General features: G+C 35.8%; 2 protein-coding genes across 2 annotated transcripts in view; one reads left to right on the top strand and one right to left on the bottom strand.

The window, feature by feature from the left end:
• LOC124643657 (sphingolipid delta(4)-desaturase DES1) overlaps positions 1–6,158 on the bottom strand; it is a 34,388-nt gene extending 28,230 nt beyond the window's left edge. Inside the window, exon 1 of the mRNA XM_047182675.1 lies at positions 5,877–6,158. Within this exon, the coding sequence (XP_047038631.1) occupies positions 5,877–5,958 (82 nt within the window). The 5' untranslated portion in view covers positions 5,959–6,158. The remainder of the gene's footprint in view (positions 1–5,876) is intronic.
• A 3,378-nt stretch (positions 6,159–9,536) lies between these two features.
• Positions 9,537–14,809, top strand: LOC124643731 (40S ribosomal protein S3a). The gene is made up of 7 exons (XM_047182787.1): positions 9,537–9,696; positions 10,000–10,096; positions 10,722–10,807; positions 11,840–11,935; positions 12,668–12,815; positions 13,948–14,109; positions 14,643–14,809. The coding sequence occupies exons 1-7, from the start codon at positions 9,635–9,637 to the stop codon at positions 14,784–14,786; spliced, it is 795 nt and encodes a 264-aa protein (XP_047038743.1). The 5' UTR covers positions 9,537–9,634; the 3' UTR covers positions 14,787–14,809.
• Positions 14,810–21,790: the final 6,981 nt, after the last annotated feature.

Below are 21,790 nucleotides of genomic sequence, written 5' to 3'. Positions count from 1 at the left end.
TTTATGTACCAGGGCTGCGGTATCTCTTTCGAACAACCCGCAGCCCCGGCAGGCCTTGGCCCTGCTGGACCCCGCTGGGGTTGCTGACATCTTTTTGAGGAGCGCGTGGAACAACGCGCGCCGTCGACACGTGGCATTCAAACTGCCCTTGAACTGCAAATTGCAGTTGGGTTGGTTGGGTTTGCAAACTTCGAACGTCAAAAACAAATGACAGTCCCCAGAACGCCCACCCCTCACCACTTCCTATGTGTTTTGCTGGGAAGAAGTGGCGCAACAAACTCCCCAGCAACACATGTCTGTCTGTTAGGTTGGAAGAACCAAATTTATACAGAACAAGTCCACACTACAAGACCGATTGCCCGAGTAACTGGGTTGAGGTCAGATAGGCAGTCGCACATTGTAAAACACTGGCACTCAGCTGAATGCGGTTAGACAGGAAGCCGACCCCAACATAGTTGGGAAAGGACTCGGGAGATGATGAAGTCCATACAGCAATAAGAACCACGCATGCCCAGCGCGGTGAGTATGGGCAAAACGAAGGTAGCCTTAGCTCTAGCATTGGACTTTTTAAGCTGTGACAACAATGACTGGAGATACCGGGTTTTCCCTGAATTTGAGTGAATATAAATACTTAGTTATAAATTGTGATAAAAGGCATGGAAAGCTATACAGCAGTTTTTGAGTCACGCGAACAGTCGTGGCGAAGGAGTTTGTTGTTTTGTTTCTTCCCTTCGAGTTACAGATCCCTAAATCTATACTAGTATAGTAAAGAGGAAACATTTTATGTCCTCTAGGTAAACAAAATTGAAAAATTATTTCACTGTTAGGAAGCTACACTATTCCCTAGTAAAATAGGCTATATTTTATCCCGGTACGAGCAGTAGTTCCCCCAAGAAACCGAGAGAACCAGTATTTAATAGTCTAAAGATAAAGATAAATTGAACATAATATGTATTACTAAGAGTCAATGTACCCCCAAGCCTCGAATAGCATGACTAATGCTACTACTCCACATTTACTAAGCACTTACTAACTAGTTAGCTGCTTGTAACAAGTTAATATAAGACAATTAGAAGCCAAAAGCTAATTAAGAGCATTATTCACAGTTATACACATGAGTTGAAATGTTTATGACTGTGTTTCGGATGGCACGTTAAACTGTAGGTCCCGGCTGTCATTGAACATCGTTGGCAGTCGTTACAGGTAGTCAGAAGCCAGTAAGTCTGACAACAGTCTAACCAAGGGGTATTGGGTTGCCCGGGTAACTGGGTTGAGGGGGGGTCAGATAGGGCAGTCGCTCCTTGTAAAGCACTGGTACTCAGCTATATATATCCGGTTAGACTGGAAGCCAACCCCAACATCTCGGAGGATGATGATTCACAGTTATACACATTTTACCTCACGAAAGTGGGCAAGCCATACTCATGTGTGTAAATTTACAGACAACAGTACATCAACCTACCTAAATTTGTCAAACATTTCATTAGATTTTCAATCTTATCACAATAGTGGAAGGTTAATGTTGCTGGGGAGTTTGTTCCACCACTCCTTCTTACCAGTAAAAACACATAAGAAGTGGTGAAGGGCGGGCGTTTTGGGGGATGTCTTTTGTAAATTTTTTGACGTTCGAAAAGTGCTGCTTTGCAGCCAAGTTTGAATAAATGATTTTTGATTTGATTGATTTTGAAGTAATACTTAGGGTTTGTTTAAGAAAATTCTTACTTATAAGCGTTGCTTAAGCATGTCTTAACTAACATTTAATCAATACTCAAGGTCAGTGACTAGTTAAAATTATGTTTTGGATTTTAGTAAATAATACTACTTAGCGGGAACTGATAATTTAATCTTGATATTGAGTTGTGTAGCAGTGAGTACGTCATGCTCCCTTAGACGGCACTGCTTGCGGTAGCGTCGGCGGTCGGGTTGCCTCCCTCCCTCAAAAATGTGCGAGGGGGGCGATGGCTGATCCTCGCGTTATGCTCGTGAACGGGTGCTGCTTGTGGTGCCAGGTCGTCTTACTGACTATCTATTAGTTTTTTTGTTTTTATTTGTAAACTCTTTTTATTTTACATATGTTCTGGCTGAGCGGTCTAATTTACTAGTTTACAAAAGAATAGCACATGTAGGTGGGCACTCCCTGATATTCTATTAAGTGTAAATATTTGGAGGCTATAATTTTCTGTTCATCAAACATATTCAATGCTTGAGTTAGTTAAGGTATGTAGGGTGAGTGCTAGCTAGCATGTGGTGTATACATTATTTTTACTGTATTGTCCTCTTTTGTATACAAATTAAATTGTATACAAATGTACATATCAAACAATGTTTAAGGTTCTTCTAACCGAACAGACAGACATGTGTTGCTGGGGAGTTTGTTGCGCCACTTCTTCTTCCCAGCAAAAACACATAGGAAGTGGTGAAGGGTGGGCGTTTTGGGGGCTGTCTTTTGTAATTTTTTTTTTTTTTTGACGTTCGAAAAGTACTGTTTTGCAGCCAAGTTTGAATAAATGACTTTTGATTTTGTTTTTTTTTGATTTTATGCTTAGAAGATGATTGGAGATTTTTATAAGTAGGGCTGTTAATGTTCATATTGGTAAAATTGCATATTCGGGTAGGTTGACTTGTTGGTGTCTGCACATGCATACTATCTTTGTATGAATAGGAAACTCAACCACTACTCCCGAGCTTATGCATCCAAACTGCATACAAACTCAACGTGCATGTACATTTACACACACAGGTGATAATGTTAGAATTTTTGTGAGAAGGAGGCATGACTGAGTTAAAATTAGTTATAAGTTAAATAGTGCAATTGGCTTTGGCAGTTCTATTTAAATAAATATAAATAAATAAATAAAGTATGGCTCACCTACTATCATGAAATAAAACATCTATACGGAGACTATCTATCTATTGAAAAAGTAAACACTGAATAAACTTGAGATTTCTAAAGAATTTTATGTACAGTATCAATTGTGAGAAAAACTACATGATTCATATTTTTTTTACTTCATTCCTATGGCTGTCATTTCTGAAAATACTGAATTATGAATAGTCTTTCTGTGTATGAAATAAACTTCCAAATATCATCCTAATCTTTACTTATTTTATAGAGAGGTTAAATAAATGCGAAAGTAACTCTGTCTGTCTGTTACACTTTCACTTCTAAACCGCTGAACTGATTTTAATAAAATTTGGCAGAGAGATAGAGTTGACCTTGAGAAAGAAAATAGGATAGTTTTTACCTCGGACTTTTGAAGAATTCTCTGAGAAACGCGATATAACCAAACTTGACGCTAATGATAAATATTTTTTCTGTGTGTGGAATTAAAATGAACTACCTACCAAATATTACCTTTATCTTTACTTATTTTATAGAGAGGTTAAATGTGTGACTTTAAAGCTGAAATTGCTGAATAAAGAATTAATATCTAACAGCCTGACTACAAAAACTTAAACATCTGTTGAACACACAACAAAAAGGGTTACTGCAAAATGGACCTTATTTCAACGTCATAATCTGTATTTTTTTTTCCATGTGTTCAACAGACGTTTAAAAGTTTTTGTGGTAATTATGATGACAAAAATCCACTAAAATTTGAATAAAACTACTTTTACGGATTTTATCGCGTTTTATTAATATTATTTAATCCCGACGTTTCGGATCCTTTACAGCATCCATGGTCACGGGCAGACTGTGTGCTCGTGACCTTGGATGCTGTAAAGGATCGCGATAAAATCCGTAAAAGTAGTTTTATTTAAATGTCTAATATTCGCGTAAGTGTCAGAAATCAATATCCACTAAAATTATTTTTACATACTGAAATATGTTAACACTAGCCAACCTGGCGAACTCCGTTTCGCCACCAGATGGTTTCGTGTTATGTTACATTTTGTTTGATAGAATAATGTTAGTATAAAATAATGGTAGAAATATATTTTTTTTGTTTTATATTTGAAATTTTCTTTGCTATAAACCTCACGAGCCCAAGACCTTTCCAACACATGCAAAACCGTGGAAATCGGTTCCTGCGTTCTGGAGTTATAGCGTCAGGAAGGAAAACCCGACTTATTTTTATATAATAGATAATTACCTATGTGTTCAGAAAGCAATATTTCCTTTAATCTAATCTCGTATTGTAGCCACCCACAATCAAATTGTATGTAAATTACTTGGATAATATAGAGCTATCATTCTTTATTGTTAATTAATATATTTGCATAGAATTGCCTGGCATGCAGCCATATCTTCACTGTAGAGTGAAATTATGTTTATCTGTTTTTTACAAGTTCAAGTTTAATTGTTGAACGGGTTTTGATGTAATTTGATAATACAGGTCTTAATTAGGTTGAATCTATAACTAATTACATAAGTTGTGAATCACTACATTTTGTAAGTATATGAAAACATTACAGAAAATCAGTTCTGTAGTTCAGATCAGACAGACATGGAGGAATTATAGCATTAATATATATAAAGTTATTTCTTTAGCATTAAATAATAATACTACTGTATTATTATTTAATAAATATATATTATATAATATTTCTTTAGCATTAAATAATAATACAGGAGTATTATTATTTAATGCTAAAGAAATAACTTTACTAGTAAAGAGGAAACATTTTTTGTTTGTCTCCAAAACTACTGGACTGATTTCCAAATTCTTTCACTATTAGAAAGACTCTTCTTGAGTAACATAGGCTATATTTTATCCCAGTACGGGCAGTAGTTCCTAGGACAGGGGTGAAACCGCGGGAAAAACTGCTATAAAAGATGTATACCAAAATTTGACATTTGAGAATCATTTAAAAGAAGATAATAATTATAGAATTTGATATGGAAGTCTGATAAGTATCTAATATATTTATGAAGTAGTAGATAAAATGCAAATGATGTTTGTCTCGCCTCTATGGTACAACAAACCTGTTTGGTAACTTTAAATCATCTATAGACTATTGAGATAGTAAGATGGGTTCATTAAATTAATTTCATAAAAATACATAAAAAAGTGTATCAAAAATTATTGGTAAAAGACATTCTAATAACTTTATATATTGTCATTATTTTGATATATACAATTTATATACACTTATTGCCGTTCAAAATATTCTATCTGTTATCTTGCTTACTAAGGAATAGGAATTAGACATTACTTCATCATCATCATCATCATCATCTCAGCCATAGGACGTCCACTGCTAAACATAGGCCTCCCCCTTTGATCTCCACAGATACCTGTTGGAAGCGACCTGCATCCAGCGTCTTCCGGCGACCTTTATAAGGGACTATAGACATTACTTATATGGGACTAATTCCAAAATTCTATCTACAGTTAGTTAATCAATCGATAGGTTGAAAATTGGGAATGACTATTAGTCATCATCTCTATTTGATGGTTAATACAAATACATGCTATCACTTTTTGATATTTTGTTGCTATCCAAAATGTATTTATAAAGCAGGACATATTAACATCTACATATTTATTTATTTGTTAAACATGAATTCAGGGTCAAAGTGATAAAGAATATAATTGTATGCGAACTATTATGTCAATATTACACAATGTTTTATCAAATTAAACATCGTATGGAACTAATTTTTGTTCACATTTCAGTAAAGGGGCGTAGCTACCGTTCATAAATTGTTATTGAAGGTTCAGTTTCTAATTTCAAACTCATTAGAAGTAAATAAACTACGAAATATTTATAGTAAAAACTGTTGCCGACCAAAATTTTAGGCCGTGACCTTTTTTTTCATAGATTTCGTCTACTGCACAAGACAACGCCGGGCAGCCCAGTAAAGTCGCTCATTACTACATGTACGTGCATTCAAAGAGTTTCTATATATGATACGTGACGTAATAACGTACCTAGGATTATTTTCCGGCGGCTCGCATGAGGTTCCTCCGTGTAAACCCACTCGAAATCTGTTCTGGAAACCCGGGCACCCATTTTTGATACACTATTAGATACTGTTACTTCTAGAACTTTAGTTTAACATCACACCGCGCACGATTTTAAGGGTCACTCCCTATAAATTTATAAGGAGACGGTTTAACACGAAATTATAGCTTTTTAGCGAATTAAATTCATGCGACACGACAGCTCTCTGTCGCCGCGGTTGATTGATTGAATGAATTGATTGATTGAATAGTTGAATAGTACAAGAATGATATGCGGAAATGAATGAACTGTGAAGAGCGAGAGCGACCGATCATCGCAAGGAGGTGTTGATTGGGAAATGAATCATCGATAAGTCTATATTTTAGTTTATCCTATCCACGATATAAACGAAAGCTTATAATTTCGTTTAGAAGAAGACAAAACACATTAAAAACGATGTCTTTATCAAGAGAAATAGAAATTGGTAGTTGACATTGACAACCTTGACAACGGTGCCATGGGTATGGTTTTGTGTCAATAGGTCGATGACCCTGGATACGATCCGTTACTTTTCACGTTTTACCGTAAAACAAGAACTTTCCTTTGCAAAAGGAAACTTTTAGGTGCATCGGTCTAAAAGTTGGTGTCTAGTGGATGCAGCTATGTTTATTTTGCCACCGACTTCTAGACCGATGCAAGTAAAGGTATTTTTCTTTGGGAACTATATTTTTTGTCACCAAATTTTATATTTGTCATCAAGTTGTATCACCTAATAAATAGATCTATCGCCACGAAATATTTTCGTTCTCAGATAAACAAGGAGTGTTCCCAGGTATGAATTACCAAATTATTGTTAATATAATGTGTAAAATATGAGATGGATTACCAATAAAATTGTAGTGCATTACATGAATATAAACTTCGTTTTTATAATAATAAATAATAGCTTGGTGCTCAAAATAGTAGATCTGTCACCAAATAAATCGATTAATCGATCCCTGACTGCGACTCCTTTTTATTTGTTAATTTGTCACCAATACAGTAGTTACATTTTATTTCGTTCAATTATTAAAATAATGTATTCGTTACCAATTTAATACATCAGTTTATAATTTTAATGAAAATATGTTCAAATGGAAGAGGAAGGGAAGGGAGACAAATTGGCGCGCTTTCGGGCCTCAACGAATGGGTTGTAGGTTGTAGCCCTTCAAAATCCAAACTAGCGCTGATTATTCAATGATTGTTATTTTTAACAATAAATATTGATTATTTTGACTTTAATTAAGTGTTTTATTTAGTATTCAGCTAGAGATTTAATTTAAATATATTTATACTACCTACCTGTGGAAATTAAGACCCTTGGGGCGGCACATGGCCGGTTAAGTAGTAGACTCTTTTAGTTGAAAGGATGATGACGACCACCCTACATTTTTAGACCTTCATGAAATTTTCTAGTGATATAATATGTCGGATAGGCGAAACATCAGGATGGCACTATTGCCCGACATCAGCTAGGGTAATCGCACAAAGAGATAACTAAAAAGGACTCAAAACTCAAAAACGTTTATTCAAATTAGTCAGAACAAAAGACAGCCCCCAAAACGCCCGCCCTTCGCCACTTCCTATGTGTTTTGGCTGGGGAGAAGAAGTGGCGGAACAAACTCCCCAGCAATACATGTCTGTCTGTTAGGTTAGAAGAACCTTTACACTTTAATTTCAAAAGACACTTTACACACTTTACAATATGGATCTACAACGGTACTACAACACTAGGCAATAACACTAGGTACACTAGACGTGACGTAGGGCAGTTTCGAGATGTGTGCAACACGACGACTCAACGAACACTGAGCTCCGTCGACGCCACGCTGACCACCACGACTCTGCCAAGCGCGCCAAAATGTTGTTTCACTAAAAGCACCACCAGATGGCGCGCTTGCGTCTCGTTTAGTGTCCGTACTATTGACCGTCTCCGACAAATATATGATTTATTGGTGATCTCTTTAAATTAGTTTGCTTAAATACTATTAGGACAAATCTATTATAATACATAGAAAACCATTTATTTGGTACTTGACCCCATATCTCCATGATTTTCGGTAATTTATTGTGGAATTGATTTTATATTGTTTGGTGACTACATTTTGGTGACAAATCTACTATTTTGAGGGCAAACCCTATTATTTAAGAAACACAAAATGAATTAAATTGGTGACAGCTTAAATCATACCCTTTTTCGTTTTGCTTTTCAGTGCTTTTAAAAGACGTTTTTTAAAATTGTTAGCTTTTATAGTCGGTTAATATAGCTACCTATAAAACTTTCTCCTGACAAATAGTTACTGTGTTGTTTAAAACAAAAATTGATTCACCCCAACGAGATAATCACGTACCTACACAATAAACAATACATGGATTTCAAACTGCAAACCTCCTTTTTTAAAGTCGGTAAAAGTTTGATACATTATCGAAAATATATAAACGTTGTAATTAAAGAGCTTATTACACTTGACTAAATTCAGTCGTCTATAATAATTAGGTTTGTCTAATTAGGTTTCTAACGGCCAGTTTCTTCATCAAAAGTTAAAGTTAAAGTAATGTCTAAAGTAAAAGTAACGGTCAAATACGTTTTTTCAAGGCTAAAGTGACAGCAAAACTAATAGAAAAATTGAATTTGACCGTTACTTTTACTTTAGACATTACTTTGGCTTTAACTTTTGATGAAGAAACTGGCTGTATATGATTTAATGAAACATACCTTCCTAAATGCAATTACATTTGTCTGAATTCAGTGACTGAATCATTTAGACGACTGAATTTATGCCTGTAGCACACCTCCGCTGCGAAACCCAAAGGGCGAAACCGCCATAGTTTCGCTGTGAGTTGTGAGTTGTTGGGCGGCGAAACAATAGCGGAAGTCCCTGCTCTAACGTACTAAACTGACTATGACGTTGTCTCTTTCTAACATGATTTCGCTCATTTGCTTAGGCGCCGTCTACATCTCCGCCCTGGCGGACAACTGGCGGACAACGAGCGGAGATGTAGACGGCGCCTAAGCAAATGAGCGAAATCATGTTAGAAAGAGACAACGTCATAGTCAGTTTTGTACGTTAGAGCAGGGAATTCCGCTATTGTTTCGCCGCCCAACAACTCACAACTCACAGCGAAACTATGGCGGTTTCGCCTTTTGGGTTTCGCAGCGGAGGTGTGCTACAGGCATTAGTCAAGTGTAATAAGCCCTTAAATCCTCTTTTGTAGGTATACATTCTACTGTTTTGAAATAACAGTCGTCATTACATTACGTCAATCATTGATGGGATTCATTGATTCATTGTGCGAAAAATACTATGAAAACCAAGTGAAAACCTAAATTCTGTAAGATTTTCTTATTTATAACAAGTTCTGGTAGATTTTCAAGAGTGAGGAGCAAGATGAGATGTTGTTATTAGTTTTAAGACTATTGTGAATTTTGTAATCCTGAACTTGTTTGAAAAAATATTATTTTAATTTTTAAACCATTTTGTATATTTAACATTTAACTATTTGTACTTCTAGTTCTCCGTTGTCACGAAAATAATTTATTTTCCACCCAAAGAATATTAACTCGACTATAACTTTGAAAAATAGAAGTTGAACAAAACTAAATCGACTAAAACCATTGAGCACTCTATATTATCTTTGGTGCTCTAGGACTCGCATTCGCGCATCCATAAACAAAATAAAGTCTTTCTAAAGTTAGATAGTGAACATGGCGGTTGGTAAAAATAAAGGCCTCTCGAAAGGCGGTAAAAAGGGTGTTAAGAAGAAGATGTAAGTCTACAATAAACCTCAAATTAAGCACGCAATATATCAATCTTTCGGTTAAAAATATTTCCAGACTTGTGTTAAATGTGATGTTACAAATATTTTCGGATATAAGTTCCATGTCTCGTGTCAGGATGTTTTCATACTACACCGTGATTTTATTAGTGGTGCACTCATTACAGTGTATTTCTTGAGTTATTCCTCGTGTTGTAAAGAAAATGGCATGCAGCAATATATATTTCTTGTACATTGTGGTGAGTTTTGTAGTGGTATAGTTTGAGGTTATGTTAAATTGTTTTTCATTTTCAGTGTCGATCCCTTCACCCGTAAAGACTGGTACGATGTCAAGGCACCGTCTATGTTCACCAAGAGACAAGTGGGAACCACCCTTGTCAACCGTACTCAGGTATGTAAACTTTTCTAACCTCTGACCTAGGATGTATAAGTTCATGCCTTGTGCTGTTACCGGTGATGAAAGTGCTAAGCTGTGGTCGTTTCGGCGGCAAAATCCATTTTTCATGCTGTAAAACTATTATTTTTGAGTGTATTTAATACCACATGTGCTTGAAACTTTTGAAATGGTTCATATATACCTCAAAATCAAGGTATAACCTCATCCTTTTACAGTGCATAGTCCCCAAATCTATAAAGCTTACTGAATAGAAAGTGGATGACCAAGGTTCTCAAGAATAACCGGAAAAGAGGTGTGTCCATTAATTTATTAGACAAACGGGTAGGTACTTGTTATTGTTTTATCAACCTAAATATGTGGTATTTAACATTTCGGTACAACAAGTAACAATATAATTAATAGAAACCTCAAAATACCAGTGTAACAGCTCAAACATGTACTTCTTAAATACAAAAAATACAATATGAAACTATAATGATGATCCACCTAGCTCGCAATGATAAATATCTGATGAAAACTTATGTTCCCTTTTGATTTACTTCTGAAAATTCTAATAATACTCTCCCCAAATTATAATATTGTAAAAAATGTACTGAAGCGTGTATTAATTTTGTTTTAGGGAACCAAAATCGCCTCTGAGGGTTTGAAGGGCCGTGTTTTTGAAGTCTCGCTGGCTGATCTTCAAGCTGATACTGATGCGGAGAGGTAGGTACTTATTTGTTACCATATCTTTAACTTTTTGGTCTTTTTGAGCATTTGTTGAAGGGTCCTTCTAACCTAGCCTGACATGTGTTGCTGGGGAGTTTTTTGCACCATATCTCCCCAGTAAAAACACAGGAAGAGTTCTATGTGTAAATAGTGCTGTTTAGTAGCCTAGTTTGAATGAATGATTTTCAGTTTAGACGAACGCTACTGATTGACTAATATGTTTCAGTCATTAATAAAATACATAGAGGAAAACTATGCTTGTATTACTCACAAAATAAGAGTATATTATAGTGTATTATTTATTTGCAATAAGAGCAACAGATGAGATTCAAGTCTAAAATTGCTATTACTTACAACTTCTTGAGTTAAAATTACTGCAGTCCAGCTATATGAAGGAATACCATATGGTCTTCATATCGTTTTAGTCTGCAGAAAGCATATGCTGCCGCACTAAAGCGCCTCTGTATTTTATATACTTTGGTACCTCGTGTCGTTGCTACAAAATAACATTCAAGACCGCCATGGCTGACAATAGGCCAGGATAAGATGCAATTATTATTATTTATGCAGCATCTATACAGGAATTAATTTTAAGCAGTGCACAAAAAAAAAACTGGTGGTCCAGAATCATTAACGGAACATATCTGCATCATCAGTAATTTAAAAAAAAAATATTTTTTATCCTCCCCAAAAACAGCAAAATATGGATACTAACTATTCTTAACGCTTGGAGCAGGGCTCGCGTCAGTAAACCGGTTTCGCAGTTGCCTACTATGATGACTGTGACCATACAATCGGTTACAAAATAAACATCTTTCACAATCAATAACTATTATTTTTGGTATTAAAACTTAAAAAAATATATGTATCTATAAAACTTATTTAACTCTATGTTGACAAAGTTTGCGCACTGGATAAAATTAAGTCCTGTATACAACAAATATATATGTATAGTATACATATATATTATGATGTCTATATGTATACAACAATAACTATGTACTATAATGTTACATTATTGTTTGTCAGGTCTTTCCGCAAGTTCCGTCTGATTGCTGAGGATGTTCAGGGACGCAATGTGCTCTGCAACTTCCACGGTATGGACCTCACCACTGACAAGCTCAGGTATGTACCATTTTTGTCCTCCTAGCTACCACCAGCGGTTTCATCCGCTTTCTGAGGGAACTACTTCCTGTACTTGGACAAAATAGCCTATGTTACTTGGGGATTGTGTAGCTTCATTGAAATTATTTTTCAAAGCAGTTCACATGTTTTGGAGCCTTTAGGGATGTACAAAAGAATAGTTTTCTGTTATATTAGTATAGTTTGATATGGTTCTTTGAACGAGTTGTAATGGACAAAGTAGACTATTTCCATATGCCAATGACAGCTCAGAAATTCGCGCAAGTCGCTGCTCGGAAGTTATTCGTAGTCGCCATTAAGTTTGGCGTGTATACTGCAGTCCAGCTATATGAAGGAACACCATATGGTCTTCATATCGTTTTAGTCTGCAGAGAGCATATGCTGCCGCACGAAAGCGCCTCTGTATTTCATATACTTTGGTATCTTGTGTCGTTGCTACAAACATTATTTTCTTAAATTAGCTTTTTCTTATGAAAAGTCAAAAGCTAGGTGCACAGTTCTAAAAAGTTGGTCTCATGGAGAAGACTCAGTGAAAACCTCCATAGACACTTTTAAAACAAGGCCTTAGATAAATTTCAGCCTCCTCAATAACCATGCATATACCTCAATAACAAGGCATAGTATAAATACTTTCGGAGCTATTTCTCACGGCATACCGGCTATGCTTATAAACTTTACCTCTTTACAACAATATTAACAAGTCCTCTTCAACAGATGGATGGTCAAGAAATGGCAGACCCTCGTGGAGGCCAACATCGACGTGAAGACCACCGACGGCTACCTGCTGCGTGTCTTCTGCATCGGTTTCACCAACAAGGACTCTCTGAGCCAGCGCAAGACCTGCTATGCTCAGCACACTCAGGTAGGTTGAACATCATGCCTATTTTACTATCCCACTGCTGGGATCAGGCTTCTTCTCTTATAGAGAAGGAATTAGTGTTGACCATTACATTTTCGAGGCGTAGTTTATGCTCAAATGGGGTAACTAGAATCACCAATCCACTGAGTAGGCATTTATCTTAAGGTTGACAATCTTGGCAGAACTTTTTACACAAATACATATATTAAACAAATAAATACTGCTTTAAGTAATGATTCAATTAGTTAAATAATTGTTGTTATTGTATTTACATAGATTTTTAGCTACATCTTATGTTTCAACTGAGTTAATAAAAATTCATATAAAGATTTTTTACTTTAGATGTTACTAAACTGGAGTATACCTTCCGCCAATGGTTTCACCCGTATAGAGTTGAGGCTATTTAACCCCCTGTATGTCGGTGCGCAGATCTACGCGAGGCAATGGATTTTCTATTGTTCTCTCCTTAGCGGCATTCATGAGGTTAATACTGAAATATTTTTTCAAATCTGTCCAGTATTTGAGGTTAGCGCGCATTGAAGCTAACTATACTATTTTAGGAGGATATTATCGCAGTCTGCACTATAAAGGGCCTAGGTCGCATTCTTGCTCTTTATAACTGCATCCCGCCGCTGCGTACATTATTGGGGCTTGCAAGACCACGATCGCGGCTTTCGGGTCTGTCTGTCTGTTGGCTATTCGTGGTCTTGGTACAAACACCCTCAAATATACTGTGTTATATTATTTTCCTGTCCTTATGTGTTTTTTTCTTTATATTTTTCTACACCACATTACCTAAACAAACTAATAAGTTGTATTTTTGTTGAGTTTTTCAATTTTTATAAAGTACTAAAAAGAGGTATCTGAATTGAGCTCGAAATTATAAAGGGTTTTTACATTACAACATAAGAGTTTATTTGTAACTAGATTTTGAAGACATCTACAAATGTAAAATTCGCGATGAGACTGCATACTTACTCACATACTTAATTACTACTTAAAATCAATTAAAATTGTAGCACACTAGATGTACATAACGTTTCTAATTCTATATAAACACTCTTGACATGATGAAATAATACTATGGAATACCAAAACCCCAAGTATTAAAGCATATTTATCCCGTTCTACCCAGGTCCGTGCCATCAGGAAGAAGATGTGCGAGATCATCACCCGGGACGTGACCAACTCTGAGCTCCGTGAGGTTGTCAACAAGCTCATCCCCGACTCCATTGCCAAGGATATCGAGAAGGCTTGTCACGGCATCTACCCACTGAGGGATGTCTGCATTAGGAAGGTAGGTTGCAGTAACTGTTTGGAGTTTATTTGAAGGTTGAGTTGGGTTGATAAGTTGGTGTTTTGAAGGCTAAATTCACTGGATACTGATGAAGTCTCTCATAGATTGTCAGGAACATAACTGACGTTTGTTCTAAATAAGATAAACTAAAACGTTTGGGATCACAGGTCTCAGATAGCAATATATTTGGCAGATAGTTTTAAGAGCATAAACTTGGGAGAGCTCAGTAGTAGCTCAGTAGTGGTCGCGTCATACAATAACTATGTGCATATATATACACACACAATACGACTCACCTGCTTTTGTGAGGTAAAACATCTATTTTGCATAAGTAGATACTTGTTTTGGAATCTGCAAGACTTATTAACTCAACCAACACCATATTCAACCACAATGATGATCCACCTAGCTCGCAATGATACACACCTGATGAAAAATCTTGTTCCCTTTTGATATTCTATCTGAAAACAACCACCCAACTTATAATCACCACTACCACCAATCACCAGTCTAAAGTAACCCTTAATCACCAGGTCAAAGTACTGAAGAGGCCTCGCTTCGAGATCTCCAAGTTGATGGAGCTTCACGGAGAAGGTGGTGGTGGCAAGAGGGGCGAAGCTGGTGACAAGTCAGAACGCCCTGAGGGCTACGAACCTCCGGTCCAAGAGAGCGTTTAAGTTAATATACGTTAAAAACTGAATTTATGCGTTTTATTTCACTATTTGCTATCTGTAGTCGTATAGGCGGCCATGTTGGAAAAGGTGAGCGTTTGTTTTTTTTGTTGTTCTTTTTTTGAATTTTGCCACCAGAATTTTGTGACTTCAAGTATCCGCTACTAAAAAGTTCTAATTAGCTTTGCAATAGACAATTTTTTATTGTAACTCCATGATTCCTAGGAAAAAATGCTATTTTTTATTGCTAGTTTGAAACTATTGTTATACTACTATTTGTAAAATTCTGGTGGCAATTAAAATATCAAATATGTTTTTTATATGAAATGTTTGTAATGATGATCCACCTAGCTCGCAATGATACATACCTGATGAAAAATCTTGTTCCCTTTTGATATTTTGACTGAAATTATTCCAATAATACATAATTGATATTGTTTAAATATAATTTTTACTAATGTAGGTATTTTGTTTTGCAGGAGGATTTGGTGCCAAAGCAGCTACCGCAACGCATCGTTGTATCTCGGTTGCATATGTCATACCTTCAGTTTTTAAATGAATATAATTTTAAAATTAAAACACTGCATTTTTATTTAACTTACACCTAGAGAACGATTAGATAATAAACTATTTTCAGCGTCTAAATAGGGGTTGGTTTATTGTGTAAATATTTCGGCGTCGGTGGCAAGCCCTTTTCAACCACAAAAATGTGCCCTTTTTCTATTTGTAGGAGACTGAGATTAGTCTTCGTCTAAACTTTAATTTTCGTGTGCGTTACCCTGGCCAGATGTTGTCAATTGATGGTAATTTTAATCTTATAGATAATTAGTTGTGCGGCTTCTGTAATTGTTGCGCACATTTTTAAATTTGTTGCGCTTATAGTTTTTTGATTATTTCACAAAAACATTTCTTGCTGGAGTAATGTTACCCCAGCCAGACCTTTTTCTTTCTGATGGGAATATTTAAATAAATATTACCTATAAAATTAGTTGTAAATGTTGTGCCATATTTTGTATTTATTTATTCGAGATTTTGCTGGGGTAACGTTTTCAGTTTTGCTAGATCTTTGAAATGGTTAAGCGAATTCTTATCAAATTTTGTACATGACTTCCTAGGAATTAGTTTAAATTTGTTCGTCAATAATAAAACCAAAATAATGCATATCTTAAAGGTTATTTCATTAAATGGAAAAACGTTTCAATTGGTCCCAGCACCCTCAATAAGAAGTCTAAAAGACTTATTTTAAACGTCATTTTAAAGCTTGTAACTGCCTTCAAATGTATATGAAGTTTCATTAGCATCCTGTAAGTATTTATATAACCTTTTGAACGCCAATGTCGGCTATAGCCGACATGAGCAAGCGTGCCCTGTGCGCCAACGACGGCTATACTCGACAAAAAACAGGTCGCAGAAAAATACAAAATAAACCTATTAAATCATTACTTTTATGTATTTTTTAGTAGATATTTAATTAAGATTTTCGGGCTTGGCGTACAGGGCATAGGAATACCGATATGGCGTGGCGGTGAAAAGGTTAACAAGTTATGATGATATTCAGTTTTTCACGAGCACGGTCTTGATGCGCGCGGTGTTATTTGGCCACAGGATTGGATATATGAACTGAATGTTATCTCAATAATTAGTTATATAGATCAGGTGTATGTCAGTAAAATTTCAGCTCAGTACACTGGATAATTAATGAGATAATACGATTATAAAGTCATTATATATAAGAATGACCGTGGTAACCCGACCAAGTTTTGGTGGTTTCGAAAAAGCGAAAACGCAGAACATTATACTATCTTTTGAAATTTTTACCGTTAGCGGGACGGCTCTGTGTGGCGTCGTCCGTAATATCTAGTACATTACAACTGCTCAGTGTCGCGTCGCCGTCCCGTCGCGCCGCGCCGCGCCCGCTGTGTGCAGAGACCTTTAATGCTGCAGGAATAAATACATAGGTAACTGGAGTATGTAGTCGTATTTGTTTAGATTAAGGGCAGGCAAAGTAAAATAAATAGGTGTGCGATCAAGCGTCAATGTCTAAAATAGTAGATTAGCTACTCGACAATAGATGGCGCTGTAAGATATATTTTTCACTCGCTTCTTAAAGTTCGGTATCTCTGCATATTTGTATGTTATAATAAGTTTTCCATGGTTTATTTTCTTCATGGGCTAAATATTATTTATAGAAAACATGTTATATCAATGTCAATCCCAGTTTTCCGTGTTCCGAATAATTAATTACCAACCTCCATTAAATAATTATCTGCATGCAAATAGGTAACTAGTTATTGCTTGGTTTAATTTCAGTTTATGTAATTCAAACACTTTTATAGAAAATAAATTGATTGTCAGCTTTCCGTGTTTTCAATTATTAAATACAATAGCTAATAATTATATCTTTGCAAGTGTGTATTCCATTGTGGTCCACTGATAAGAACTTGATATTAACATAAGTATGTCATTAATAAGAAGTTGCTAGTTGTCAGGTTTTAATTGGTTAACTTAAGCGTATAATTGAACTTAATGCTCATCACGCATTAGCTTATAAAAACAACCCTACACTACATTTGAGTAGATTAAACAATCTTGATACGACTTTTACACAAATACATATTAAACAAATAAATTATTGCTTAAAATAATCATTCAATTGTTTTAGGAATTTTGCTGCATTTGTTATTACTGCATTTCCGATTTCGATAATTTTTTGCCGCAATTTATTTTTGAATTGTGTTAGAAATAAAAAGTTTTGTCAAAATTGTTTAAATTCAGTTAAGTACGTACTCAAATGGAGTGTATGGTTAACTCATTTAATCTGAGGAAGACAGTCAGATAAAATTCAAGCTCATTCAAAGACGTCTATTCCAATCGGGCTGGTAAATCAACACTTTACAACCGTCAAAAACGAAAGACAGCCACCTGAAGAGCCCACCAAAATCGTTTATTCAAACTTGGCTGCAAAATTTGAACGTCAGGAATTTACAAAAGCCAGCCCCCAAAACGCCCGCCTTTCACCGCTTATGTACCCACCTATCTACTGTGTGTTTTTGCTGGGAAGAAGAAGAAAAATAAAATTACGAGTCCTAAATTCATCGACTCAATAAACAAAATAATAGGTACTATAATAAGAACAAGTTATTATGTTATTAAAAAAATAATAACGATTTGTCAAACAAGTACCTAATTGTGAATTATCCGCGTTTTGCTAAGACAGACATATATTACAAAATTGTCGCATATCACCGGGTCGAAGGAGGTCAACTTATTTATCATTAATTTATCTGTTCCACGCAATTATAATCTGTCGTTTGTAAAAACTATTATATCTGACAATTCGAAGAAGTATTTTTTTAGGAAATCACGTTTCCTATTTTTTTTTTGTTTTCTAACGAAACGAAAGATACTTAATAGGTTATTAAACTATTTTTTTCTGCGGTAGTCAATTAGAGACAAAAAGAAAAATATATCACTATGGTTGAAATGTTATGTCATGCCCCTTTTCAAAATCATCACATCAGCCAATTGCCGTCCACTGCCGAACCCTAGGGCTTATACCTACAAACGGACTAGGTACTCCGCGAATAACGTATCCTTGGTAACCTGAAAAAAAAAAGAATAAAAAATATCGTATAATAAGTTAACTGAGCCATTTTTGGGCGACACAATTACTGAAGTTTAGATAAAATTCAGGATACCTAATAACAGCAACCCCAGCGGGGCCCAGCAGAGTCAAGGCCTGCCGGGGCTGCGGGATTGTTCGAAAAAGTTACCGCAGCCCTGGTACATAAAAGGCCTACGACGGAACACGACGGGTATTCAATGTACCTATATTAATACTATCAGAAGTTTTTATTTATAAATTCTCTATTTACAAAACTTAATTGGAGAGCTGTAGAACTGTGAATTCCATGATGATCATAAGCAGTATAATACCTCGGTATTTGTCATGTAGGTACCTAATTATTTATAGAATCGTTAACTAAGTAATTTCATAAAATAATTATTGAAATAATATTTTATACATTTCCTACATAGCTTCGGAATTGTATACATTTCTTAGGAGCTGTATACAATTCCTAGACTTCGTACATTTCCGGTAACATATATACTTTCTAAGAAAATCTTAGACACCATTGACTGTGTTTCGAATGGCACGTTAAACTGTAGGTCCCGGCTGTCATTAAACATCCTTGGCAGTCGTTACGGATTGTCAGAAGCCAGTAAATTTGACAACCAGTCCTACCAAGGAGTTTAGTTGCCCGGGTAACTGGGTTGAGTAGCCCAGATAAGCAGTCGCTCCATGCGGCACACTGGTACTCAGCTGCATCTGGTTAGACTGGAGGCCGACCCCAACAGAGTTGGAAAAAGGCTAGGCAGATAATTAAGGGAACAAACTAGTGCCAAAAACATATGTCGTCAGGACATCATTTTGCGCAGGTATTTCTTATCTATTTCTAAACTCACGTGGTGACACGTGAACTGTCAAAAAAATAGACAAAAACAATGTTTTTCTAGTTTCCTTTATTATTGTCCTTTGTTACGACCTCTGTTAATAATAAATTAGCGAAAATAGCACGTAAATACTAATTAGTTATTCGTAGTAGTGAAAACAAAAAGTAGGTATAGGTAAGTTAGTTTTCCGAACGTTAAACTTAGGAACGTGATTGTTAAAGCTGCGTTTACATTACATTGGTCTACATCCTATTCGCCGAGCCGTGAGCCAAAATGTAAACAAAGAACAACACTTTCAAGATGGCGGGTATAACCCGACCGATGACAAAACGTTACATTTTTATGCAAAATGTTCGCAGTATCTGTGGTCTACAATTTAGTAGGGTTCTATGTTTGACAGTCAAGTCTTTTTAGGTTCTTTTACATGTAAAACGATTTAATGCATATTTAATTAAAATTAAGAAAATAATTTACGGCATTTATGATATTTGATTTCAAATAAGTCTGAAAGGTTTACATAAGTTCTAAGATAATATCATTTCTAATGTTATCAGTGTGTTACTTCCGTAGTTATTTTTTTTAAATATGTTCACTACTTCAATCGTGACTTATAAAGAATCTTTTTTATGGTTCGTTTACCTTTTGGCTCATGGCTCCGTAATCCCTATTGGATTAGCTATCGTAACTGCCTCGTTGGTCTAACTGTCGCAATCGCGGTCGCTTGTGCACGAGGTCTCGGTTCGATTCCCGAGTCAGTTGGTTTAAGAAACTTTCGCAAAACAGCTCGGGGCCTGGAAGTGTGTGATTGATACACCTGTGCATAGGAGATCATGTTTATGTCGGTCCTGATCTCTCTCCGGTGGTGTCGGATTGTCGTCCCATCGTGCTATGAGAGTGAAGGAATAGTGAGTTCACCTGTGTCCAAGCAAATGTGCGTGCTCTTTAATATGTCCTGGCTGATCTTCTTATATTAGAACAGCCGCCGTGGTTGAAATCGGCCTTGGAGGCCATTTTTATTATTCAGTACTCATTTGACGATAACATATTTATATTTAGGTATAAAGGCTATATTTTATCGATATGCAGCAAATAGTTCCCGCGGAAACAGTTTATGCTACTCCCTGTAAAACTATATAGAGGCCTTAGGGATGATTTATATTAGGCCGGGCCGTGTCCGGGGCGTGCCGTGTACGTGGCTCGTACGGGGCACGGATGTGAAACGTTACATACATTTTGTATGAAGCAGTTTATATTACACCGTGCATGATCCGTGACCCGTTCGGGCCACAAACGACGCCCGTCTTTAGAATTTCATAAAAGCCCGGACACGGCCCGAGGTTACAATATAAAATCATCTTAAAATGATTACCTAAACGTTTTTCATTCATTATGTCATATTATTAATACTTAAGTTAAGTGTATTGGTTTTGTCCGCGTCATAGTAGAAGAATTACGTCTCGGTTTAAAAAGCGACCAAGAGCGAGTCGGATTTCGTATTTAGGGATCTGAAGATTCAACTTTTATTTATTTATTGTTTTGCACGACTTCGAAAGATCCCAACGAATTAACATAAATCAGATAAAATAAGTTTAAGCAAAAAATCTTAAAAATAAAGATAGATAGGTCACTAAATAAAGATAGATAGGTCACTAAATTAAAAATCTACCTATGTAAAAATAACCAACTTTAATACGACTTAAGAACTCAGCGTAAAAATAAAATGTGGCAAAAAAATTATGTTTATGTAATACTTAACAACAATAACTTAATGAATTGAATCACTACATTAAGGCCCATTTTCATCCTCAATAACGTCTGTTTTTCTTAAAACAACTGTTTACCTACTATGAAAAACGTGAAAATGCATAGCACTATAACAGTTGTTTAAAAAAAAATCAACCACGAAGGTTATACACTTGGGTTCGAGCAGCAGATTATTTGTTTAGTATTTATGTAAAAATCGATCAGTATTGTTTGTCTTAAATTAAGTGCTTACTCAAATAGAGTAAGTATAGGGGACAAGATGAATCCGACGGAACCCCAAAAAATAACAACTTCAAGTACACAAACACGACATAAGAAATACACAATAGTTAATACGTACGTTAGTAAGAACTATTCACTAATAATAGACCACATTTTCTTGTATCTGACGTATTTGACCTTCAAGAGTTGAAGGTGATGAGCATAAACGTGGAAGACCACGACCAAAGAAACGATGGATGGATTCTCTGAAAGTAGACATAGTTAGAAAAAATGTTACTTGTGAGATGACGGCAGATAGAAGAGTATGGAAGGGGAAAACATGCTGCGCCGACCACGAATAAAATTGGGATAAGAAAGATGATGACGTATTTAACCTACAACCTATTTTAGGTAATATCTAATATTGTGTTGAGTTTTCAACCGTTATTTACATTAGAATAAATAATACGATCATCATCTCCCGAGCCTTTTCCCAACTATGTTGGCATCGGCTTCCAGTCTAAAAGGCTGCAGTTAAGTACCAGTGTTTTACAAGGAGCGACTGCCTATCTGACCTACTCAACCCAGTT

The sequence above is a fragment of the Helicoverpa zea genome, chromosome 28 (genome assembly GCF_022581195.2).
Source record: "Helicoverpa zea isolate HzStark_Cry1AcR chromosome 28, ilHelZeax1.1, whole genome shotgun sequence".
NCBI classification, from domain to species: Eukaryota; Metazoa; Arthropoda; class Insecta; order Lepidoptera; family Noctuidae; genus Helicoverpa; species Helicoverpa zea.
Note: the sequence above shows the minus strand (reverse complement) of the source record. Positions and strands in the feature narration are given on the sequence as shown.